The 26,400-nt window shown below is 39.4% G+C and overlaps 3 protein-coding genes and 1 long non-coding RNA gene across 10 annotated transcripts in view; 2 read left to right on the top strand and 2 right to left on the bottom strand.

Annotated features, from left to right (window-relative positions):
* Positions 1-4,266, bottom strand: part of LOC309486125 (signal-induced proliferation-associated 1-like protein 2) — a 153,103-nt gene extending 148,837 nt beyond the window's left edge. For all 4 annotated transcript variants that reach the window (XM_082153280.1, XM_082153281.1, XM_082153279.1 and 1 more), the window contains exon 1: positions 4,114-4,266. The gene's annotated coding sequence lies outside the window, so the exon portion shown is untranslated. The remainder of the gene's footprint in view (positions 1-4,113) is intronic.
* A 1,372-nt stretch (positions 4,267-5,638) lies between these two features.
* Positions 5,639-10,192, top strand: map10 (microtubule associated protein 10). Its single transcript, XM_082153965.1, has 2 exons — positions 5,639-6,619; positions 8,035-10,192. The coding sequence occupies exons 1-2, from the start codon at positions 5,749-5,751 to the stop codon at positions 9,456-9,458; spliced, it is 2,295 nt and encodes a 764-aa protein (XP_082010091.1). The 5' UTR covers positions 5,639-5,748; the 3' UTR covers positions 9,459-10,192.
* A 355-nt stretch (positions 10,193-10,547) lies between these two features.
* Positions 10,548-22,487, top strand: ntpcr (nucleoside-triphosphatase, cancer-related). The gene is made up of 5 exons (XM_082153507.1): positions 10,548-10,679; positions 12,436-12,598; positions 12,672-12,768; positions 15,782-15,982; positions 22,063-22,487. The coding sequence occupies exons 1-5, from the start codon at positions 10,646-10,648 to the stop codon at positions 22,129-22,131; spliced, it is 564 nt and encodes a 187-aa protein (XP_082009633.1). The 5' UTR covers positions 10,548-10,645; the 3' UTR covers positions 22,132-22,487.
* Positions 15,989-22,056, bottom strand: LOC309486266. 4 transcript variants are annotated; one of them, XR_014201427.1, is made up of 5 exons: positions 19,701-22,056; positions 19,377-19,426; positions 19,154-19,188; positions 16,943-17,204; positions 15,989-16,796 (listed from the first exon to the last, which is right to left on the bottom strand). It is a non-coding gene; the product is annotated as an uncharacterized lncRNA (long non-coding RNA). The 4 variants fall into 4 exon arrangements; XR_014201426.1 differs by lacking the exon at positions 19,154-19,188 and having other exon boundaries at positions 19,390-19,426; XR_014201424.1 differs by lacking the exons at positions 19,154-19,188; positions 19,377-19,426 and having other exon boundaries at positions 16,943-18,953; positions 19,764-22,056.
* Positions 22,488-26,400: the final 3,913 nt, after the last annotated feature.

The raw sequence follows: 26,400 nt of genomic DNA on the forward strand, positions 1-26,400 counted from the left end.
TTAAGTGGTTTATGCAACGGTCTGATTTAGATGTCCATCTGAAGTCTGACTATCTACTATATCTAAGCCATAGTCAAAGTCTATCTTTGTGAAACCGGACCCTGGGATAAGACAGATCTGTTTATTTTGCTATCCTACCCATGCACGACTATATTGTGAGTTGCTGTTTATTATTTGCATTTAAAGTCAACGGTGAAATGAAAATGTACCCTATCTATTTTCTAAATGCAAGTTATAGATCTTATTGTGAACAATTCATCCATTGACTTCATAATGATTCATCAAAAAATATCATAACTAGATCTTCAGATGAAAACAACAGGACGAATGCGGGACTTCTCAAATCATTTTAGACATGATTGCAAGTGCTCATCTGCCTCCACATTTGAGTGCAAGCTCAAAAATCCAATAAACAATGAATGCACAGAACCAACACATTTTTTCTTTTTCGATAATGTTACAATCAGATGTTTGTCACAATACGGAATGAAAGATCTGTCACTACTGCCGTTTCATTGTGACTTTGAAAGTACCCCTTGTATTGTTATTATTATAAAGGTTCCTAATTTTGTTTTGGAGTCTACAACAGGTTTACATGCATCCAAGTAAAAAAAAACATGTTAATTTTCTCATAATATACATTCCACATCACCTAATTTCTCAAAGTCTGAAAACAGTTTTCCGAAGATTCAGTCTCTCTAAACCACTCATTTTACAGAGCCTACTCTGCTCTGATTGGTCAGACGGCACAGTCTGTTGTGATTGGTCGACTGCTTACAGCGCGAATATGAAACGCCTATTCTCATATCTGAATTGATACGAACAGTAACGATGGCGTTGTTTTTTCCCGTGTCAATTCAAGTCCGAGTTTCATCCTTTGGAAGTGCATCAAAGTGGATTTGATTTTACTTTTCTAACTTTAGTAAGTGTGTAGTGTTGCTGTTTGATCATAAACAACATCTGCAAAGTTACGACGCTCAAAGTTCAAAGCAAAGGGAGAGATTTGCTTTTAAAGAAATCGTTTTTTAAGGACTACAACAAACGGCTGGTAGGAACTACAAGACATTCCTCACGGGTTAGTGACATCACCAACCCTAGAATTTACATAAACCCCGCCCCCTGAACACGATTTATAGATTATCATGACAGAATATGCCTATATCACATTTCCTGGTTTCGGAACGTTCAAAATCGCCAAGCAGTGTACTCGCACTTCCGGTGGTTACTTAGTTACCTTTAGACTGAAAGTAGGTCAGTAAACTTAAATAAAATCGCGATATAGACCAGTGTCTGACTGTCAATATTAAACCGCATAAAGACTATTTAAATAAGAATCATGCATGTTCTGCGTGTCTCTGGCACAGATGCGCTGTTTCATTTACCACACACACACACACACACACACACACACACACACACACACTGAGGCACGCATGACGCTCGCGATGTTTTCAGCCTATATGAGGACATTAATGCACTTCATCAACACAGCCGCTCCGAGAGTCACTTCAGCAGCATTTTAGCTTCATTTGAGAAAAACTATCGTCATATCATAAAACACAGAGAGACTCAAAGGTCTGCACGGCAACCCGTCAAAATAAAAGTTTGGTTTAACCTTTGAAGAAAGTTTTGCTTAAATCATTACATTTTAAATAATTGGTTATAACAATATAATTAAACCATTAAACCGAAAATCAAGAAAACGAAAAAAAAAAGAAACTTTTGGGAGATGCGAGAGCGAAGTAGTCTATTGTGATGCGATAAAGGCCTATATTAGATACTACACATAAACTACATAAATTCATCAACTGACCATTCAGAAACATCCTGATGCATTCTACATGTTGTCACTTCTTCTTGAGTCTCTCCATTCTTGTCTGACTTAGCTCTTGAAGCTCCGCCCCCTGTGCCGGGAGCAGCAGCTCATTTGCATTTAAAGGGACAGGCACAAAAACAGTGCGTTTTTGCTCACCCTCAGAAAGTGACAACTTTAACATGCTATATAAAAATATCTGTGGGGTATTTTGAGCTAAAACTTCACAAACACACTCTGAGGACATCAGAGACTTATTTTACATCTTGTGAAAAGGGCATTATACCACCCCTTCAAAATACTGACAACTCATTTCAGCAGTTCAGAATCGATTCTCTCATTTAATAAACAACTTTAATTGTTGAGCAGCACTTAAACTGCAAGCCTTTAAACATTTACAATCAGCTATGTTACACACTGCATGAAAGGTATATTCAAAAAAGCATAACAGGGGCACTTTAACAATGCTTTTCCCTTCCACCATCTGCAACCAAACCACTTTTCAGGGAAATAAACATTCTGATAGTTCATACACAGTTGTCTATGTTTATTAAACTAGAATATGTCTATGAATATAGGCTTTCCATGTGGTTTTCATCCTCAGAGACAGGGATGTAATTTTGTGTGCCGGTGGGAAAGAACTGACCATCAGAAGTCCGTGTCCCCCACGTATTATTACTGATACGGCTATAAAGAAAATGGCTTTATTACCCTTGACACCGCAGCACACAAGGACTCGGCTGTGTAACTTGTCTAATCAAATGTGCAATTATCTGACCATAATCTGATACGAGCTGGCTGTCCAGAAGACAGAGAAAACACTCATACTGAAGTCCTTTGAGAGGCACAGCACAAAGACTCCTGCATTAATATCTACACTGTTCAGAGATACTAGAACACTTCTGATCATTTCTTTGTTTAGAGCAGAATAAAAAATGACAGCTCATTATTAACTAAGAGGAAGCTGTTCCTTCCCTTACAAAGAAATACCACACAATGGTAGAGTAATGGTTTCAGATATGGTAATGTGATATTGCACTGCATCATTACCATATTCATGTTCAATGGTACATAGAAGAAGAATACCATGATATTACCATGGTGCATGTCCAAAAACATGGCATTAAAGTGATAGTTCACCCAAAAAAGTAATATTCTGTCATCATTTAGGCTACTAACCCTCATGTTGTTCCAAACCTGTATGAATTTCTTTCTTCTTCTGAACACAAAAGAAGATATTTCAAAGAATGCCAATAATCAAACAGTTTCAGTATTCCTTCTCACTATGGAAGTCATAACTGTCTGGTTTCCAACATTCTTCAAAATACCTTTTTAGTTCAACAGAAAAAAAGAAACTCATACAGGTTTGGAACAAAGTGAGTAAATGATGACATCATTTTCATTTTTGGGTGAACTATATTTCTTTAATGTACTTTTTGTTATGGATCAAAGCCTTAAGCAGGGTTTTTTTAATATACGATACCAAAGACCCACAAATATGATCATCCTTGTGCGAGTGTGTTATTCAAAAATCTATAAAGATACTCAAATATCATCTCATATCAAGTTGTATACAATCTGTCATTTGTCACTCAAGCACGTCTATACATAAAAAACTGCCATTAAATCATCTTAAAACTCCTAATTCTGATTAATGGATTGGTAATATGTGTATAGATTATCACTTCAATAAAGAAAATTTGACAATCCCATCATCATGTAACTGGATTGTTGATCCATAAGAACATTCAAGAGCCCTCTAGTGGATTTCTGACAGCCTGTGTTTAAAATCAACTTTATTTTGACTGCCTTTGTGTTATTTAAAGCACAGTCCCTGGGCTGCATTTGAACCTGATAACTCCACAGTCCATGATAAAGACAATAAATATACATAATGACAAAGTGCATGTGTCTAATACATGCATATGTGTGATATCTTCACCTGAGCTCTCTGTATTGTTTCAAGGACACGCATAATAGACAACAATGAAAAAAAACTCCCAAACAGTAGGACTTTTTAAATACCTAATTAGCTGTCAATCAAACATCATCATTTCTGGGCATCATTACCGTTGACAACAAGGAACGCGCCCAAAATTACCAAACCTGCAACACGCGACTATGACGCCTAGGTAGGCAGCTCACTAGGCTGTGTAAGTCACAAAATAAGGGTTTATATCACCAGGACTGAAACTTGTTTACTGAACTAAAACAAACTCAATCGCTGTAGTTTTTCAACGGACGCTATTCTTACAAAAATCACAACACAATACGTCAGTAAGTGCACAAGTGGACCTTACCTTCAGCATTCCGAGTTAAAGAAAGTCCCATGATGTGTAGATGAACGCCAGTCTAATTCCTTTACAATACAAAGCCAGTGATTTGATCATATTCCATACAGAAACACTTGTATGTTGTCGGAGCAGCTGCTGTCTTCACCCTCCACTCACTCTATCCAAAATACTGCCGTTTGCCCGGATCGCGTGAAGCCGGTCTGTGGCCACGCCCCCCGCGACAGCTGATTGGTCGAGCTGTTGCCAAACTCCGCCCACGCACTTGTTCACGAGAGTGGACAAGAATATACCATGGTAAATAGACTTTTCAGTGAAGGGATTTTTCAGATAACTTTATAGTTTTCACACCGGGTCATTTAAAAGGATGTTGTTTGCTGTTTGGGTATTTAAGAATGAAATATTCTTGGATTTCAGGTTAATAACAACTATGAACTGAACCTGGAGTAATAGTGGCCCCAACTGGAAGACTGAGGCAAAAGCTACTTTATAGATTCTCTTCTTTGTCTTAAAAACAAATTTAGGTTTTAAAACAAAACCAGATTGAGAGTATAAGGGTTGAATTAATTTATAGTACCAGTCAAAAGTTTTTTTTTACATATAACACATAAACATTACTTTAATGATTTCTATCATGTGACACTGAAGACTGGAGTAATGATGCTGAAAATGTAGCTTTGATCACAGGAATAAATTAAATGTTTAAAGTATATTAAAATAGAAAACCATTATTTGAAAATGCAATAATATTTCACATTATTACTGTTTTGTCTGTGTGTGAGTGTGTGTGTGTGTGTGTGTGTGTGTGTGTGTGTGTGTGTGTGTGTGTGTGTGTGTGTGTGTGTGTGTGTGTGTGTGTGTGTGTGTGTGTGTGTGTGTGTGTGTGTGTGTGTGTTGTGAAGGTAACTTCATGACATGTTTTTGTGCACTTTTAAAGAATTGTATATTTAATAATTAGACTAACAGTATTTTTCACCTTATATTAAAATGCAAAGAAAAAAGACTAAATAAATAACTATTCACACTGACCACAGGTTCATGTGTAGATATGCAATACTTTTGATGCAATATTGTTAATAATGAATGAAACATTTCTATTGGTGTTGTTCTGTGGTTGTTGTTAATAATAATAATAAGAAGAAGAAGAAGAAGAAGAATACATATCAATATTATTAACAATATTAAATATTTATATTTATAAATATTATTATAATTATTAACAACCACAGAACAACACCAATAGTAATGTTACATTCATTATCAACACATTACCAAGTGTATGTACCAATGTGTAAATTATGCAAACCATAAAATAAGAAAATAATAATTTAGGTATCAGAGTATAAAAAAGAAAATAAGTAGAACAGATTTCCACGTATCTATCAGTATTATACTTAGTAATAATATATAGGCTTTCATGGCATTTTACTTCTGAACAAAACACTACAATATTGCTTAAAATTCAACTACATCTCCCAGAATCCCACGGTGCCAGTGACGTGTCAATCCTGAGCCGATGTCGTTGCTAGGCGATGCGACGCTCTCAGACTCACACACTCGCTTCCTGGTGCCGTTTCATCTCCGTTATAGATAATATTGTGCTTTAAAATGATTGTTTATATGTAAATGCGTATATGAAGGAGCATGTCATCAACGCTAGAAACTCTCTTCTCATTAGAACTGGTGATCGATTACGTCCGCGTCGATGGATCACGTGGCAATGTTTTGGATCTTGCAGTGGGAGTCCGCTTGTTAGATTTCCCCACACTTCTCATATACCAATCAGGACAAGAGGATTTCACATCTAAATCAGGCTATACTGACCTGTGCGTATCGCCTGAGGCTTTATCTCAACCCGACGATGGAGACAATCGGAAGCATTCCTTCCATAAAGGCAAATCCTGTCTTTTTAAGATGAATTTGCACTCGTTACACACACATCTCCTAAACACCCCTCTCTACGCAATGGTATTGGATGTAAAAGATGAGATTCCCAAACTTATAGGAAGCTCCTTGATATCCCTGGCTAAAGTGATGGAGAGAATTAAACTGGATGTGGGTAAACATGGCATTGGCACTCCGAGCGCTCACGGAGAGAGACTGTTCACCCCAATCTGCAATCTGATGGGAAACAGCATCGGTGCCATTTCTCTGGCTTATAAGATTGCAAGTCTAGGAGCGAATTTAATCCCTCATATCCCAGATAACAGAGTCTATGAAGTCGGCCTGACCCATGGAAAAGGAGAAGAACTCACGTCAGTGCATGCAGAATGTAAAAGTGTGGTGTACACTGGAAAAAAAGATGAGATGTCTGAGAACAATCCTGGTTATGTTCTCTCACAAGATGGATGGTCAGCTGATATAGTGATATCAGAAGACAAGCAGCCAGAGCTTCCAGCGTTCACTCAGACTGAACACAGCGTCTCATGGTCTGAAGAAGCACAAGAACACACCACTTTCTGTCCTCCTCCTCTGTTTTACAGCTCCGGCCTGAAGAACCAACAGGAGAGGACAAGTAGGATGTTTAGCTTACAGTGTTATATTTTATAAATGGATTTCTAAAGGCTCTAAATTATCAATATTATTAAGGCCTGGTTTCACAGACAGGGTTTAGATTAAGCCAAGATTAGGCCTAAATTCAATTCATGTAGCTTTTATAAATGTGTTTTTGAAAAAACATGTTCATACTGGTGTGAATCATGAGGCAAAACAATGGCACTGACTCATTTTAAGATATGTTGCTTTCAGTTTAAACAGCAATGGATTTCTAAGGGCTCTAAATTATCAATATTATTAAGGCCTGGTTTCACAGACAGGGTTTAGATTAGGCCTTAGTTCAATTCATGTAGCTTTTATAAATGTGTTTTTGAAAAAACATGTTCATACTGGTGTGAATCATGAGGCAAAACAATGGCACAGACTCATTTTAAGATATGTTGCTTTCAGTTAAAGCAGCATCAAACATGCTTTTTAGTCCGGGACTGGGTTTAAAGGGTTAGTTCACCCAAAAATGAAAATTATCCCATCATCTATTCATCCTAAAGTCATCCTAAGTGTATATGACTTTCTTCTTTCAGATGAATACAATCAGAGTTGTATTGTCCCAGCTTTATAATGGGAGTGATTGGTATAAAAAAGCACATCCATCCATCATAAAAGTAATCCATACGACTCCAGGGTCAGAGGTCACTCTTCCGCCGGAACTAGACTTGTGTACGGTCGTCACCAGAAGCCAGTGATTATAGTTTATAAAGTATATTTTTCTTAGAAAAACGCTTCAGAAGGCCTTTATTAACACCCTGGAGTCGGATGGATTACTTTTATGATGGATGATGCGCTTTTTTGGGTTTCAAACACTCCATTTACTCCCATTATAAAGCTGGGGAGAGCCAGGATATTTTTAAATATAACTCTTGATTGTGTTCGACTGAAAGAAGAAAGTCATTTACACCAAGGATGGCTTGAGGGTGAGTAAATGATGGGATAATTTCATTTGAAGGTGAACTAACCCTTTAAGCCTTGTCTGTGAAACCAGGGGCAAAACTTTGCTGAAAAGCCTGTTTTATATAATCTCTGATTGATAGCTCATACTTTTAAGCAAGTAAAAGCATTTTAGTATGTGTCCATCAACACCGTGAGTCAGTGATGACTGATATTTATATGCATTTTATGTAAGTCTGCTATACTGTTATAAAATCTGACTGATTTACATTACAAGCTTCAGAATTTCATCTTACTTTTTGTCCATATAAATATCAGCATCTGCACCAAATTGCATATTTTTGCTCAGTTTGGTTTCTTTTCCTCCTCGAGTAATGAGTGCCATTTTTCACTATACCATACTATATGAGCCATAAAAGCATGATGTTTCAAATATGATACAAAACATGCAAATATGCAATCTGTTCTGACTGTTATTTCATATGTCAGGCTTTACAGGGTTACATGCAGCAATGAAGAGTCTTAATCTAGAGGATCCAGAAGATGGAAATAATGAAGAATCATCTGTCATGCATGATGTTCCAGAGATAACATCTGCAAATGTGGAGAGATTGAGTAAGCCAGCTTTAACTCCAGGATCACAGCATAAAGAGACGGATTCAGCTCCACTCGGGAACGTTATCAGGCAGTTACCGCTGCTGAATGCTTTATTAGTTGAACTATCACAGCTTCACGGAGAGATGCCACACCAGCAGCCGTTATCCATCCATCCTAACCTGGCGTGGCTGTACACATCAGATCCGTCAGCATCTGAGTATCAGAAAACGATCAAAGCTAGTCCTAAACAGAGACCTGGACAATGCAAGATCAAATCAGTGAAGAGTGCAAGTGGTGCAAAGAAAAATGAAGAAAAGTTGCAACCTAAGAGGACGCTTAAATACGGCTTGACGAACACTTTTCGTCTCAGACTCAAGCTGGTCAAACCAGGTCTTGCCAAACGGCACGAATGCATCGAATACCAGAACATAAAACAGGACCAGTCAAAAAGACAGGCGTCATCTGACCATAAACATGTTCGTAAGTCAGTTTACAGAGACTTGGATGAAACTACATTAGTGAGCAGTTTTGAAATGGATCCAACACCAGTTAAAACAGCATCAAAATCACAAACAAGACCAAGTTCAAATGAAAGTAATGTTGCGTCCTTCACAGAGTCGACTTTGACTGAGAAACGCAAAAAAGTTGGAGTTCATATTCCAAGTGCGCTCAGTCAGTATTCAGACATCCGTCCAAACTCAGATCTGAACAATCCTGGCGTCCAGAGCTTTAAAGAAAGCATCAGGGAAGATAGCCGAGCGAGCAGCCGTCCTCACAGGTCAAGCCTGAGCAATGAAGAGTATCAGGACGACTTCACCAGCCTCAACACAACCGACGGATACTCACCTGACCCGCTTAGCAGTCCAGAACCACACCGGCGCAAACCAAACCGCGCTTCTTCGAGTGCTTCCAGTGCTTCTGGTCACAATAAAGGTCTTCCGGTTCCTGTCAAAGCGGAGAAATCTCCTCAACGTTCAGTCAAAGGCACACATGTCATCCGTCCGCGTGTGCAGACCTCGGCTCTGAGTCTGTCTTCAGACGACAGTGAGGATGAGTTCGTGTCCTCAAGCGTTAGACGACGAAGACCTGGATCTCACACTTCATCATCCCAGAGCTTTGACAGTGACTCTGGCGAGAAGAGCAGGACATTTAGCCGGGAGTCAAAGGACTCGGATTTGCCTGCTAATAACCCTGTGCTGAAGTCCAGTCCAGGCGCTGAAGAGGAACGGGACAGACTGGGCTCTCTGGGACTGGACAAGCACTGCCATCACATTTCAGAACTGGTCTTCAACAAACTTCCAGGATATACACTGTGATCAGACCGTGTTGATCTGATATATTCCAAGAGGAAAAGAGTTAACGCCAGACACCAGCAAACGTCATCTTTATATTAGTCCAATTCAATATGAATAATATGTTTTTACATGCATAGACATTCTTTCATTGGCACAGTTATTTGTGTGTTCAAATACAGCTTCAATAAATATTTAATGGTTTTATTATTGATTCATATATTTGTAATTGTTTGTGAGAAACCAATTTTTACAGCAATAAACACAGTTGTTGTTTCTAAAGCAGCAATTAATATGGATAAAATGGGAATGTGGATTATATTGAATGAATATTTGTTTTAAATGAGATGCTTCATGCTTTTTATGCAAAAATGATGCCCTGTATAAATGCTTCAATTATTAAGTATAACAGCAATGTTGTATTTTATAAATATTAGTGCTATCAAATCGATTAATTGCATCTAGCATAAAAGTTTGTCTTATAATGTATATATGGTTTGTATACAGTATATATGTGTGTGCGTGTGTGTGTGTGTGTGTGTGTGTGTGTGTGTGTGTGTGTGTGTGTATGTATGTATATATATATGTGTGTGTGTGTGTGTGTGTGTGTGTGTGTGTGTGTGTGTGTGTGTGTGTGTGTGTGTGTGTGTGTGTGTGTGTGTGTGTGTGTGTGTGTGTGTGTGTGTGTGTGTGTGTATCTTAATTATTGGCACAACACCACCTCCATATTCTCTATTGTTTAACTTGAAATAAAATTGTAATTTTAAATTAAACTGTGATTTGTTTTGGGGGTTTTAACAGCATGGATTTTAAAAAATAAAGTACAAAAAGACGAAACTTTAAATCAATATAGTATTAAATCCTATAAATAGTATTATTACAATTTATTGTTTCTAGTTTCTGCTTTTCCTTCAAACCTCTTTGAGAATAAATTATTTCAGAGTAAAATAAATCCGGGGTTTTTTTTCTCTCTCATGAAAATAGCAGATGATTTAATGTTCCTCGTGGTGAAGGAATACATTCTTGCACAATTAACTTGCACAATACACATAATATTTCTCATTTATAAACTTACTTGAGTCGTTCGAGCGGGTGACTCCTCTGCGCCTGCGTCATAACTCTGCTCCCGGAAGTAGCAGTGATAAGTGTGTGGGATCCTGACCATAGATCCTGACCTGAACCTGAACTAAAGCAGCAAGAATCATCCGTGAATGATGAAGCACGTGTTCCTGACTGGCGTTCCCGGTAAAATGCATCAGAAATTTACCAAGTAAACACAAAAAAGCCGCGCATCTTGTTCTGCGTGCCATGGAAATGTGAATAAACGAGAATATAATTCGCGTTTACACTTAAAGAAAGTTAAGTTCTTTAAGAATTTACACTTAAAGAAAGTATAGACGACATGGTTTTAGAGATAAGGACTCGTTTTGCATGTTGTTAAATAATATTTAATATACTATTAATTGTAGAATAATAAACTTAACACATCAACAGCCCTCAGAGCTTTGAAAGAATTACCACAGTACAGTAATGATATCAGGTGGCATATGTACTACTTTAATATGCAAATTAATTATATTAATCAATTTAATATGTCTTACAGGCCCCAGGGGGACTGTAAGCAGTTTAAAAACTTAGCAGTAAATAAGAGAGAGAGAGAGTTTGTGGTTGCTTAAAAGATCCTCTTTGTTGTCTTTTAATAGACATTGTACTTCAGAGTCATTAGTTTAGTTTATTCATATTTGTTGACAGTCCCTTTTGATAAAAAGAGCAGCTTAGCCTCTACGGCTAACAGACAAACAGTTAATTAAGACAAACAGTTTTCTTAAATACGTTTTCATAAATAATACATATAGATACTTAAATTATATCACAATTAATTATATTGATATTAGTCAATCACAGTATTCTGACAACTATCCCGAGCAACCAATTTCATGCATTATTGTGCTAGAATATCACATCACAGCATTTTCCTTCTTATATGAAATAATTTAAAATATGCATTTCATCAATCAATTAATATGTGCATGTATTAATTTATCTGTTAAATAGCCATGCGGCAAGATCATTTACTACAGAACCCCTAAGAGGACAGGGTATCAAAAATAAGAGATGGGAGGAAAAATAAGTCGTCAATGCTTTTGCATTCTCTCGCAGATGTTTTGCATACTACCCCCCAAAAAAATGTGTGTTGAGTTCGCTCACAAAATAGTTGCGTTCCCCCAAAAAACGTTGTGTTTGCACGCAAAACCTGTTCATAGCAAAATGCAAAGTTTCTCGGTGGAAGACAAAACTTAAGTGAGATGAGAGAACACGAAAGCATTGGCAAATCATTTTTCCTCCCATCTCATTTTTTTTTTTTTTTTTTACCATATCCCTTTAGGAGCTCTGTAATTTACAGTCAGACTAAGGGGTGTAACAATATGTATCGTGGATAGTTCACCCAAAATAAAACTTCAAAATCAAGTTTTCAGAGTTTTAGTGTCTAACCATGTCAAACTACTATAACTAATTTTGAATATAATGTATAATAATCCAATGGGGCCCGGGGGTAATATCTGTGGGTCCTCCTGATAATGCCAAATGTCTGATGTTTCCAGTAAAAAGTGGCATACATTATTTTAACTATATCTAGTCAGTGAGAGAGCACAAGCATATGCGTCTAAAATAATTCTGTATTTTCAGCTTCAGAATCATGAATATTTTAATTCTGGTGTCTCTATTGTCCTATGCTTTGGGTTTCCAGCACCAAGTCCAAACCTGTTCATTTACACACACAATGTAATACCAAATTCAGCATTTTAATCAACAGTTAAAACCTTTTATCATATGTCTTGGAGTATTGCAATAATATAATATCATGAGTTCAGTATCGTGATATGTATCGAATCGTGACATGAGGGTATCATTACACCCGTAGTCAGACGTCATTATCACCAAATAAAACCATTCAAGGTGAGAGCAAATTACCTCACAATGAAGTGTTTTTCTCGAGCAGGTGTGGGTAAGACGACTCTGGTGAAGAGTGTGTGTGAGGCTGTGGTCTCCGCCGGGGTCTCTGTCAGTGGGTTCTACACAGAGGAGGTCCGAGAGAGAGGCAGGAGAGTGGGCTTTGATGTGGTCACGCTCACAGGTGATCGAGGACGTCTGTCCAGGCTCAGGTATCGTCTCTCCATCAATCAGACGCTTTTAGTGCCGTTGGCGTCCACTAACACACTCTCTGTTTGATCCCAGCTCTGAATCCGCCGCAGGTGGACGTGAACACAGGGTCGGACAGTACGTGGTCGATCTTCAGTCGTTTGAGAGTCTCGCACTCCCGCTTTTCAGAAACGTATGTATGGATGGATGATATAAACAACCTTCAGTAAATACATACTAAAAATATAATGGATTTTCTTATCTAAATTGATGTATGATATACAGAATATTGGGGGGGAAATAAGGAAAAGCCTAAATTCAATATGTTCATAATATAAAGCGATCGAGTCTCTTCAGAAAATTTGGACTAAACCGCTTAATTCATATGGATTAGTTTTACAATCTCTTGATGAAGCGTCAAAGTGGTAGTTGCGTAGCTGTCAATGAAGGGACAGAAAGCTCTCAGAATTCATCAAAAAAGATCTTCATTTGTGTTTCGGAGATGAACTAAAGTCTTCCGGTTTTGGAACGACATGAGGGAGAGTAGCCTAATTATGACAGAATTTTCATTATTGGGTGAACTATCCCTTTAAGAGACTGAGCGTCAGTGGGCGAGGCCTATGGTGCAATGATGTATAATTATTCCTTGATGTCTTGCTCATATGCAAATGTATTTGCCCATGTGACATCACGGATCCCACAATATCTACACAAGCCATTTTTGTAGCTTGATTAAAGGTGCAGTGTGTGAATTTTAGCGGCATCTAGTGGTTCGGTTGCAAATTGCAACCAAAAGCCCCACCGATGTTAATAGAGGATTTATGCCGTCGTATGTCCCGACTTCGCCTGGCTGTATCGTGTTTTCTCTTCTTTGCCGATGAAGATTGCCGCTCTGGCGGTTCTTGTGCAAAATGACACGTGTGATCCTCCACTTGTTAAAATTTCACTACTTACAATCGTACTTCGTTACTACTACTACTACTACTACTACTACTACTACTTCTTTGTGCATATTCAACGTAGTGACGGTGTAAGTTGCCTCTAAAAACACCAATGAAGAAGAAGCAAGTTTGTCCGTTTAGGGCTACTGTAGAAACATGGCGGCGCAAAATGGCGAAGTATTGTCAAACAAAACGGAGGCTAGCTCGACCCTCCCTCCTCCTCATCCCGTCCCCTCCCCCTCGCTTCTGTGCTTCCTGAAACAGTCATGAACCATTTACAAAAACCAAACTGGATTTACCCTGTCCATCAAAACCAGAGCCTCCTGAATGTCGGATTGGAAGCCCTTGTGACGACGGAGTTCTCGCCACCTTTTGAACGCTTTTCCGATGTAAATTCGGGACTTCGCGTTCCTTCTCATTTTCCCTATTCTTTGTTATTTGTTCATCAGAATGTCGTCTCTTTGGTCGTGTGTCGGCCATTTCAAAATTCTCAAGAATATAAAATTGTTCACGTTAGTCGTTGTCGTTGTCTAGGACATCTCTCCTCCTCTTCATGCTTCTCTCTCCTCCACACCCCACACCCCCCTTAATGTGCACGCGCACTAACCCCCCACCCCCAAATCATTCTTATCGGTTATTGGCTGGAACACTGTTTGTTATGTTTCGTGGTCCAGGCTGGACCAGTTTGTTTTTCTTGCCGTTTGTGGAGCCTGGGCTGTCTACAGAGACCGCGTTTTTTTACAGTGTGTTCAGGGGACAGGCAGCGAGCGGATAGTGAGGAGATGTTTGCTGGATGTGACAAAAAAAATGTTGGCCTAAAAAACGCATGACATCACTTAGAGCACCTTTAACATGTAAGGTGACCCGTGGTGTATGTAGATGGAAATGGCTCATTCTAAGGTAATAAAAACATAACGGTTCATTTTGTAAGCTCTTTAGACACCACTCAGAACACAGTTATGTATATTATAATGGATTTCTGAAAATAGATACTCATAAATTGTACACATTGCACCTTTAAAAATATGGTTTGGTTATAATGAGGAGGATGTTTTAAGATATTAAACTGACAGGATGTTTTAATGGTGCAAAGACCTCTTATATATCAACAGATCAAGGCAAATTTGATCTTATTCTTCCGGTGAAATCTTATTCACTGGAAATTTTGCAGCACTCAGTCATTTCAGGCTTGAACTTCCTTATCTTCGCCACTATGCTACCATCATACACACATATTTCATCTGTCTGTGAGCCATAGTCATGCATTCCTGACTGACACATTTAGTGTGTCTGGAGCCAGAGCCTTCATGTTCATCATCTTTGCTAGTTAGCGTAGGATGCGCCGTGTACGAGACCTGAAACCTTTGAATGAACTTTAATGTTATTTGAGGATCATTAAAGGGATATTTCACTCAAAAATGAAAATTCTGTCATTGATTTCTCACCCTCATGTCGTTCCAAACCCGTAAGACTTTCTTTCATCATCGGAACACAAATGAAGATCTTTTTGATCTCCAACATGAAAGTTGATGAATGTTTATATGTGAATAAAAGCCTAAATTCAATCTGTTCATCATATAAAGTGATCATGTCTCTTCAGATTTATATGTATTAGTTTTACGATCTCTTTATGAACTTTTGAAGCATCAAAGTGGTAGTTGCGTAGCTGTCAATGGAGGGACAGAAAGCTCTCAGATTTCATCAAAAATATCTTTATTTGTGTTCTGAAGATGAATGAAAGTCTTGATTATTTAATAGCAGAATAAAATTTTTTGGGGTGAACTATCCCTTTAACTTCTATTTTATGTCAAGTAACGAAAATGGTTTAGTTTTAGTTAATTATAATAACCCTGATGCATTTGACACAATAGAAGTACAACCACCAGTTATCAACACCAGAAATGGTATGACTAAAATAATAATTCTGGCATCGATGCTTATTAATACGAACTTAAAAGATGTAATTGTGAAAGTGTGAATGACATTTGGAGAGTTGTGGAGGAGGGGAACATCATCACACAATAATAAATTCATTTTATGATCATATTAAATGCTTTTCTGTTATTCTTTTGGAGCTTGGCGGCCACAGGTCACAGTCTGCTTTTGTCTTCCATAAAAGTAAGAAAATCATACGGGTTCGGAACAACATAAGGGTGATTACTAAATAAGTAACACTGTAAAACGACATGCAGAAAGTTTGTTAAACATGTTTAGATTTGAGTTACTTCACATGAAGTTTCATTATCTGGTGTTCTTATCAAACAGATGTGTGAGGGAAGCAAGAAGGTGTTTGTCATCGATGAGATCGGAAAGATGGAGCTGTTCAGCCAAGCGTTTATCCGTGCGGTGAGACAGACTCTGGACGCCTCCAGCTGTTCAATCCTGGGCACCATCCCTGTTCCTAAAGGAAAACCTCTCGCGCTGGTGGAGGAAGTGCGCAGCCGACAGGACGTCAAGATATTTATGGTAAAAAATGTGATTTACATCGCTGGAATTTTCCATGCAAACATCCTTGGCACCTTTCATTTACAGGCAACACTTAAACTTACAGTAGAGAGATACTGCAGATGGAAACTTTTTTTAGTTTGTTCTTATCCTTTTCCTACTTCAAAGAATTTATATCACCCTATAACACAGTCATAAACATATTTAGGCCTAAATTTAGAATTTAAGTATTTGTTTTGCATGTAAAAATGTTCATCCATTTGGATTACATGGTTTTAACAAACAAACAAACAAATACCACTATGCAACTTTTGGCCTGCTAGCAGTTAAAAAACAAAACTGCATGCATTTTGTGGAAGAATATTTTGGTTGTGCTTCGGCTCTGCGTGACCGTGCGGATGAATATGACACTTCACAATAGATAATGCTTTACAGTGAACTCTGTTAGAGAGCTACATATGGCAGTTTATCTGTTCAATAAAACACCTTACTCAACAGGGCTGCGTTTCCCATGAGCATCGTCAGCCAAAGCTGATCATAGAACAATTGCCACCAGTGGTCTCTATGATCAACTTATGCTTACGATGCTTTTGGGAAGAACAGCCCTGTTGAGTCATAAAAACTGTTGAGTCACTTTTACAACATTTCAAATCCCTCAGTTCTCACCACCTCCAAATAATAGCCAAGCTAATGTTGATTCTTGTTTTATTACGAGCGGTGTCGTGTTGTTTTAACCAGCAGACTCTCCTCTGGTGTGCGTTTGTTTTAAACGGGTGATTCCCCGGAGACTTCGCTGATCCATGTCAAACTTTTGTCGCTCATTGTGACAAATAACCTCTGCCACTCCCACACCAGAGACACACACACACACACACACACACACACACACACACCCTCCCTCAACTAACCTCTGCCACTCCCACACCAGACACACACACACACACACACACACACACACACACACACCCTCCCTCAACTAACCTCTGCCACTCCCACGCGCGCGCACACACACACACACACACCCTCAACTAACCTCTGCCACTCCTACACACACACACACTCAAATAACCTCTGCCACTCCGACACCAGACACACACAGACACACACACACAGACACACACTTAACTAACCTCTGCCACTCCGACACACACACACACACACACACACACACACACACACACACACACACAACTAACCTCTGCCACTCCGACACCAGACACACACACACACACACTCAACTAACCTCTGCCACTCCGACACCAGACACACACACACACACACACACACACCAGGGTTTCCGTTGTCCGGTAATTGCCGGACATTGGCCGGAAAAAAAATTAAATGTCCGACAAAATTAAATCTCTCCGGTCAAATTGTCAGATTAAAATTGCCTAATAATCCCGCCCCCATAACACAATCTGAATTTGAGAATAAGCCTAGAATGTATAAAACAAAAATACACCGACCATTGGCTATGTTATAAAGGAACAGGCTCTACCGTTTGAAAGTTATTAAACAACATCGCATGCTGCATTTCAAATAAAGCGCACGCCTAAAACGGCTGCAATATAGACCTAAGCAACGAACGAATGAGTGAGACGTTTCAAATATGGCCAGGCCCAGGCAGACTAGCCGCCCGTAAAAGCTTTTTTCAGAGGCCAGACGCGACGGACGATGGTGAATCAGGAACGCCTGAAGCCTCAGATGTCCAGACAGCTCCACCACCACCGGAGAAAAAGCAGAATCGGATCAAAGCAGCGAAGTCGCCTTGCGGAGAACAAGGTTAGGCGGCTTACGCGCATTGCAAGTTGTGGAGAGACAGCCGCGTTTCCATTAGGCTACCCTTCAAATTGCGCAAATTGAAATTGCGAATTAAAAATACGCACAATGGAAACACGTCAATTTCGCAAAAACTCCCGTTTATCGCAAAAAAGTTTATATGTTCGCATGAGGAGTTTTTTCAGGCAATTCGAAAAAGGAATATTTCGCAAAACTGCAATGGAAACAGTTTTTGCGCATTTACAGTCACCTGACTTAGAAGACGCGGTGTGTTTGAGGTCCATGTATAGCTACGCAAATAATTTTATTATTTATTATATTAATATTATTATATTATAACATTTAATAGGCTATATTTAGAAGACGATTTTATGCAAAAAACGAACAAAGCTGAGTGTGGAGCGTGCACTGCATGGCACGGAGGCGCGGGCGCGAACACTTGCAATAACAGTGGAAACAACTTAAAATACTCTATCATTTCTGGTCATACAGAAAATAATAATACATTATTCTCAACTACTTTTATTTGTGTAAACTCACAATAACAAGAAAACGTTGTGCTTTTGTAAAATAAAATAAAACAATCAGACGCACTTTCATGATCTCCGTAAACTGGAGCGCGAGAACTGAAACAAAATATAGCCTATGTAGGCTATAAAGGAGTATTCTATTGCAACAATATAAAGCTTGAAATGTCCACTTTAAAACGAACAAATTCGAATCGAAAGCTAATACCTTCTGATTATGTAATCCGTAAGAAAGGTGCGCATCTGCTTAACAGCGGAGATGGAGATGTGATTTTAGCCGACACTTAGAAAACAATAGTTTATTAATAATATTAATGGCTCTTCTCATTCAGCACCGCAGGAAAAAACATCAATTCCAGGTTCTAATTTGGTTTTAGCCAGCAGACTCTCCTCTGGTGTGCGTTTGTTTTAAACGGGTGATTCCCCGGAGACTTCGCCGATCCATGTCAAACTTTTGTCGCTCATTGTGACAAATAACCTCTGCCACTCCCACACCAGACACACACACACACACCCTCCCTCAACTAACCTCTGCCACTCCCACGCGCGCGCACACACACACACACACACACACACACACACACACACACACACACACCCTCAACTAACCTCTGCCACTCCCACACACACACACCCTCAACTAACCTCTGCCACTCCCACACCAGACACACACACACACACCCTCCCTCAACTAACCTCTGCCACTCCCACGCGCGCGCGCACACACACACACACACACACACACACACACACACACACACACACACACACACACACACACACACACACACACACACACACACACACACACACACACACACACACACACACACACACACACACCCTCAACTAACCTCTGCCACTCCCACACACACACACCCTCAACTAACCTCTGCCACTCCAACACACACACACACTCAACTAACCTCTGCCACTCCTACACACACACACACACTCAAATAACCTCTGCCACTCCAACACCAGACACACACACACACACACACACACACACACAACTAACCTCTGCCACTCCTACACACACACACACTCAAATAACCTCAGCCACTCCGACACCAGAAACACACACACAGACAGACACACACAGACACACACTTAACTAACCTCTGCCACTCCGACACACACACACACACACACACAACTAACCTCTGCCACTCCCACACCAGACCAGACACACACACACACACACACACACACACACACACACTGTTGCCTTTGGCTTGCTCAGTTGGGGATATTTTGGGGATATTTAATTTAATTTTATCAATCAATAAATTCCTCTTGAAACAAACTTTGTTGTATTATTTTAATTTAATACTGTGAAGCTGCTTTGATACAATCTGTATTGTGAAAAGCGCTATACAAATAAACTTGACTTGACACTCAAATAACCTCTGCCACTCCTACACACACACTCAAATATAACCTCTGCCACTCCGACACACACACACACACACACACACACACTCTCACTCAACTAACCTCTGCCACTCCGACACCAGACACGCGTCAAAGCATCCCGCGCAACTCTATTTACGGATATGACGAGACACGCACGGGTGAGTGACGTATGTACGCAATTTCCCGCGAAAACCATCCAGACAGGTCTAATATATAAACACGTATAATAGGCTTACCATAGTGAATCAGAGTAAGACAAAAACACATTTTGGTAGAAGGATTGATGTATTGACTCGTTTAAATTTGAACCAAAAAAGTTATATAGTGTACCTTTAATATGATGCATATTTGCCAGTCATACGTTAAAGGTCCCATGACATGAAATTTCCACTTTCTGAGGTTTTTTAACATTAATATGAGTTCCCCTAGCCTGTATATGATCCCAAAGTTTCTAAAAATTGTAATCGGTGTAAATCGAGCTTTTGCTATTTTTCTCTGCCTTTGAGAAAATGGAAGCTCATACGCGCTGATCTTGAATCTCCTCCTTATGACGTCATAAGGAGAAATGTTACCTCCCCTTTCTCTGCTTTGCCCGACCAGAGAATATTTCTCGCCCATGAGAAAATGAGCTAGGAAGTAGAACGCGCGCGCGCAATTTTAGTTTGTCCACGAGAGATATCATGGCTTTTGAGCGAGCGAAGCATAATAATTGCTCAATAATTGGATGTACAAATGAACATCGAATGGTCAATACAGAGCTGGGCTTGCTGAACGTCGGACAAGTAAGTCAACAAATTATATATAAGTGTGTTGCTTTACTGTTTATGGTTACCTAGCTTCTTACACGTAGAATGTGGCTGTCACATTAGCTATGCAGTTACTTGCGCTAATGTAAAGGTAGACAGCATCAAGTTACACATACTGTAACGCGAGTGTTGTACATTTCTTTGTTATTTGAATAACCGTTTTCCTGTTGGTTATATGGCGCGCGCGATATCCGCATTTCAAGATCGCAGAGCTTGATGTAATTGTAATAAGATAAATTACAGACGTTACAGATCTCTCATGAAAAGGCAACAATAGGTTAGCGTTAGCTACATGATGATAACTGTAAACCATCCGAATAAAGTACCGTATCCAGACATAATATTTTAAACTAACCATTCGGAAACGTCCTGCTGGAGCCGCTGAGTTGCAACTTCTTCATCCGTTGCTTCTCCATCTGGATCAGATTCTGGGTCAAACTGAAATGCTTGAACGACTGCGTGTCTTCGTGCCATTGCAATATATCCAACATAAACAAACATGCATGGTACCGTTGCGCAAGATGGTCAAGGCCACACCCACCCTCCACCTTGCGCAGCCTTTCTCCTCCTCATTAGTATTTAAAGCTACAGACACCGAAACGGCCTGTCTGAAGGAAGCTCATTCTGGGACTGGCTTGTAGTGGCTATAATTCTGCACCGAGGCTGAATTTTTGGAAAGAGATTTCAGATACAGTACTAAGGACCACTAAGGACTATATTAAAGCCTACAAAAAGTAGCATGTCATGGGACCTTTAATGAAATTGTGAATTGTTTCACAAATTAAGAGGTTAAATGCAGAAATCTTTTTCTTTTTGTGAAAAAAGTGCCATGCACAAACTTCCCCAGAGGATATATTATGCACAAAAAGGGAAATGGAAGCATGGCTACATTTGAGCGTTCATCCGTGAGTCATTGTCCAGTGTGTCTAGACCAGCATGTGATGAATCCAGGCGTCTGGAAACATACGCTGTGAACCAGTGCAGGTTTACATGTGTGGTGTGCTGATCTGATGCTTGATAACTCAGATTCCTTTACACTGCTGATTGTTTGGCCTGTGTGGAATCTGCTCCCACATCAACAGAAGCTCCACAGGAGTCAAACTTGCATTGTTCACCAAATTCTATGCATTCCACAATTACTCGTTTATTTATTCAATATTCTTCGTAATGGCATATTGAAAGTGTTTTGAGAAATAAGTATTTAAAGGGGCTAAATGTAAGAATTTTCATGTTTTAATCACTTTTTTTATTGCCAATGTGAACAGTTTGTAATGAATCTTAAAAATTATCTATATCACGAGATACAGTACAGGCTTTTCTAGATATTGATCCACTAGAACTTGCTCTTTATGAACTTGCAAACTCTATGAAATGATGTTTAAAAAGTCTTTTTAATCATAAACAACTTGGAAAAAAATCATGCAAACTTGAGCTGGGAACTTTCTGCAATGCATGTTTAACAATCTGATGCTTGTACATCATTTCACAATTGCTCATCCTTTCCGTTCTCATTTTCTTCAGAAAATGTAATATTCCAGTTAAGTTGTGCTGTCTGTTGTTCCTCCCACAGGTCACAAAGGAAAACAGAGACACGATCTTTGATGAAATTGTGTCTGCTGTTCAAGAGTGCGTGAAGTAAAAGAGGAGGAACTGATACTGATAATATATTTCTCAAGTCATTTTCATTTCATTCAAGCGCTCCATTCTTTCAATATAGTGCAGTGTGTTAAATACACGCATGCATTATATGTATTAACACGTCTCATAATGGATCGACCCCTGCATTATTGATTCGCACTGGAGGAAGGGAGTGTGAGAGTCACGGAGACGAGATGATGCTCCTATGAACTCTCGTCAGGCCTTAAATGCTCTTCGACATCTTCAGATCCATAAAGAGGCCACTGAGGCGCCGACCTTTCCTCTCTCAGAGACGTGTACTTCCTGTGTCTACATTTCCCATTAAACAGGAAAATAAATGCATATTTGAGTTGACAACACTGTCACGCTTCCAGATGTTTAATTTATCTTCAAATATGGAAAAGCGTGCCTTAATATGCCTTTAAAAAATGCATGTCGTCTTTAGAACACAAAAAAAAAAAAAAAAAATTTTTTTTATTTTTGAATAGGAAAATACTTAAATTGATGTTGTTATTCACTAAAACCTTTCCCTGTGCTAATGAAATTTGAGAGCTACAACTCTTGAAAGGATAACAACATAAATATCGATGGAATAACACCATAAATTTGGCTTTTCTTCACCCAAAGCTATAATGTGACTTCAGAAGACTTGGAATGTAGTCACATGAACTACTGTTATGGTAGGGGGCACTTGACAATCCCTGGTCAATATATGCTTTTGCCAAGCAATTCTGGAAAACCTCTTGTGCATTCAACAAGAAAGAAGAACAGGTTTTGAACTAAAAAGTAAATGATGACAGAATTTATATTTTATGAACATAACATTCCTTAAACACAAAAAAAGTATTGACAGATATGCATTGAGTATTATAAAAAAAATGGAAAAAATAAGAGTCATTCAGCATGATCACAGATGGCCAATGCAATGCTATTAATCGAATCACAACTGTTAACATGTTTTTGTAGGCATATTGACATTAATGCATGTAATATTGTTAGAGCATGCAAAAAAATAATGATCACAGATGGCCAATGCAATTCTATTAAGCCAACCTCAACAGCTTCTCCCCCAATTTATCATTTTTTTATCTCACTTTAAGCATTTTTAAGCACTGCATTTGAAATAAAAATAAGGTATTTAGCAAGAAAGTGCTCGAGAAAGTTGTGTGCTCGTGTTAAACCTATAGTGTTAATATGTGAGATCAATCAAATAATTGTTTTTATCTATCTACCACTGCATTTGCATTAATAGTAAAGATTTCTCTTACATATGCTGTGGTCAGACCTCTTTCACAAACACAACTCAACTGTGCTTTTGTCTTGTATGAATAAAATGTTGGGTTTTTGCAGGACTGAGGTCTAGAGATGAACAGGCCAAGGGTCATTTGGATAACAGTTTGTCCAAATGCAAAGGAAGGAGAAAGGCCACTGCCAGGAGAGATGTGCGTCACAGACCTTTCTGTGCCAGTTTTCAGACACAGGTCTCTGACTGATGAATCATCTGGTGAAGTCCATGTTTTAGTATGTAATAAGTGTTCTCAAAAAGTGTTTAAAATTCAATACGAAATGACATTTAAAGCCTATTTTACTTGCATGTTCTGTCACAAGTAACTCAAGAATGTGTCTTCAGTGCACGGCCCCATAAAGTCATGAAATGGAAGTTGCGATAGTCTTTTCTCCCCTATTGTGACGTATATCCGAGTGAAATGGCTTCTCGAACAAGAAGAAATGTAGGGCGGGGCTTGATTTTGTCTGTGGGGAATTGGTTGGATGGTTGTGGTTTGCTATTGGTGGATCTCGTGTGAGTGACAGGTTGCCCCGCCCTCGTCATCAGAGAAGAGAAGAGATGCTGCAAAAGGGCTTAAGGTATTAAATGCGGTTAAATGTCACTCTTAAAGTTGTGTGGGATGGAGGTAAATTAAGCGCGACCTTCTGTGACGTCACAATCACGGTGCATTGTGGTCTATGGATCTGCCTGAAGTGTACATATTGAGGGTCTGTCCAAATAAACGTCCCTCTCCCACTTTACGAAGTTGAACTCCCTTCAAAATGGCGGCGGGGATGTGCTTATGGAAGTTCACGAGTGTATATCTTAAAGGGGTCATATAATGGTACATGCACTTTTACAAGTTGATTGCACTGAAATGTCTGTTGGCAGTGCCTGTACACAACCATCCTATCATGATTAAAATCCATCCAGTGGTTTTGTTTTAATCTCCTTATATGTTTGACCATCTCTGAAATCAAGCCGTTCGATATTGTGACGTCATAAGATCGTACGCCCCTCCCGCTATTGTGATTGACAGCCGTGCTTCAACACAAGACCCGCCCTGAGCAAGCTGTGACAGCCGTCGTCATAGTAGTCCGCCATTGTTGATATGCTGGAGTAGAATGGCGTCTACACGATTGTGGTGTTCTGTTCTTAGATGTAATAAGGAACACAGCAGTCATTTGGATGTTCCTAAATCTGAGCCGTTATAGATGCAGTGGCTGAGTTTTGTTTTTGAAGCGATATGCCCAAAGGATTGACGCGGGGATTCCCTCACGGGGATTCCCCACGATCGTCCATGCTTTCATGTTTACGCGAATCATTTCACACCAGACAGCTTCACAAACGAGAAAAAACGGATCGGTACCAACGTGTTACTGCTGAACCTCCAGAAGATGTGAGTGTAATGTTTTATTAACCTTTATATTAGTATTTATATTAATCTTTGCGAAATTTGCAAACCTTGCTGCAGGCTTCACGATGAATGCATCTAAGGTTTACACTCAGGGTTCATTACAGCATGTTTTCTATGTACGACGTTCTCAATATAATTCATAATCCCACGTTTATAATGAACAACGCGTGGTTATTGTGTTACAAACTGTGTACGCACAGAACAGAGGGGCGGGGTGAGCAAAGCTCATTATCATTTAAAGACACATGCACTGAAACGGCGTGCTGAAAACAGAGCTGTTTTTGACCAGGTAAAATTAGTGTTTTCTTACAATACTAATGAGAATTTTTAATTAAAGTATATTACAAACTTTTAATTTAGACCCTAAAGAATCATATTAGCTTGTACAAAAATGGCATTATATGACCCCTTTAAAGTTAATCGCAGCCCAGGTCATTTGAAGGTGAAGGGCTGCAGAGGGCCAGACAGATTGAGAAGGGGATTGTGGGTAGAGTTGTGGCTGTCAGGGGACTGGCGAGGGTCACCCGTCGCTATTCTCCTAAAGTCAGTGCCAATCGCCTGCAGTGGCAGCACAGATGGATTACATAACCCTGCTGACACCCGTCCCGTTCCTCACCCACTGCGACGGGCATCTCTGCCAGAGACCACTGACCCCATATGCATCTGTTCTCCAACCTTTCTCTCTATCTGTCTTCTTGCATAAGCAAACAGTGAATAACATGTGCCTTGGGAAATAAATGTAACCATGAATGTTTCACATGAAAGGGTAATTGCATTTGTTTGCAGTTAAGTAGACATATATAGACTAATTTGACTAATAAAGACTATATCTTTACATTTTCCAATGTTTTGAATGTTTTGCCTATGCAAAACTCACCACCTCAATAGGGTGTTAATGGTAGGGTGTCATGTTACTAGGGTGGTTGCTAGGTCACAGCTATGCAATTGTTAAGTAGATTTTAGCATATTGATATGCAGTTGCTAGGGTATTCTGTGGGTTTGCATGTTTCTATGCAATTGATTGTTAGCATGTACCCATGTGGTTGGTAGGATTATATATATTTTTTGATGGTTTCCAGAGTGTTGCTATGCAGTCGCTAGGGTATTATGGGTGGTTGCATTGCTAGGTTGTTGCTATGCAATTACTAAGGCATTCTAAGAGGCTGTTAGTGAGTTGGCATGCAATTGCTAGGGTGTTTGTACTGGTTGCTAGGTCGTTGCTATGCAGTTGGTAAGGTGTTCTATGTGGTTGCTAGGGAATTGTGAGGGGCTGTTAGAATGTTGACATGTGATTACTAGGATCTTTTGGGTGGTTTCCATGGTGTTGCTATGCAGTTGCTAGGGTATTTTGGCTGGCTGCATTGCTAGGATGTTGGTGGCTATGCAATTAATATAATGTTTTGGGTGGTTTCCAGGGTGTTGCTATGCAGTTGCTAGGGTATTTTGGGTGGCTGAATTGCTAGGATGTTACTATGCAGTTGCTAGGGTATTCTGGGGGGCTTTTATTGTGTTGCCTTGCGATTACTAGGATGTTTTGGGTGGTTTTAAGGGTGTTGCTATGCAGTTGCAGTTTCTAGGGTATTCTG

This window comes from Leuciscus leuciscus (assembly GCF_965113295.1).
Source record: "Leuciscus leuciscus genome assembly, chromosome: 22".
Classification (NCBI taxonomy): domain Eukaryota; kingdom Metazoa; phylum Chordata; class Actinopteri; order Cypriniformes; family Leuciscidae; genus Leuciscus; species Leuciscus leuciscus.

Coding starts and splice junctions, on each gene's coding strand:
- ntpcr (XM_082153507.1), top strand. CDS start 10,646: ATGATGAAGCACGTGTTCCTGACTGGCGTTCCCG. Junction 10,680..12,435: donor GTTCCTGACTGGCGTTCCCG/GTAAAATGCATC, acceptor TTTCTCGAGCAG/GTGTGGGTAAGACGACTCTG. Junction 12,599..12,671: donor GGACGTCTGTCCAGGCTCAG/GTATCGTCTCTC, acceptor GTTTGATCCCAG/CTCTGAATCCGCCGCAGGTG.
- map10 (XM_082153965.1), top strand. CDS start 5,749: ATGTCATCAACGCTAGAAACTCTCTTCTCATTAGAACTGGTGATCGAT. Junction 6,620..8,034: donor GAACCAACAGGAGAGGACAA/GTAGGATGTTTA, acceptor TTCATATGTCAG/GCTTTACAGGGTTACATGCA.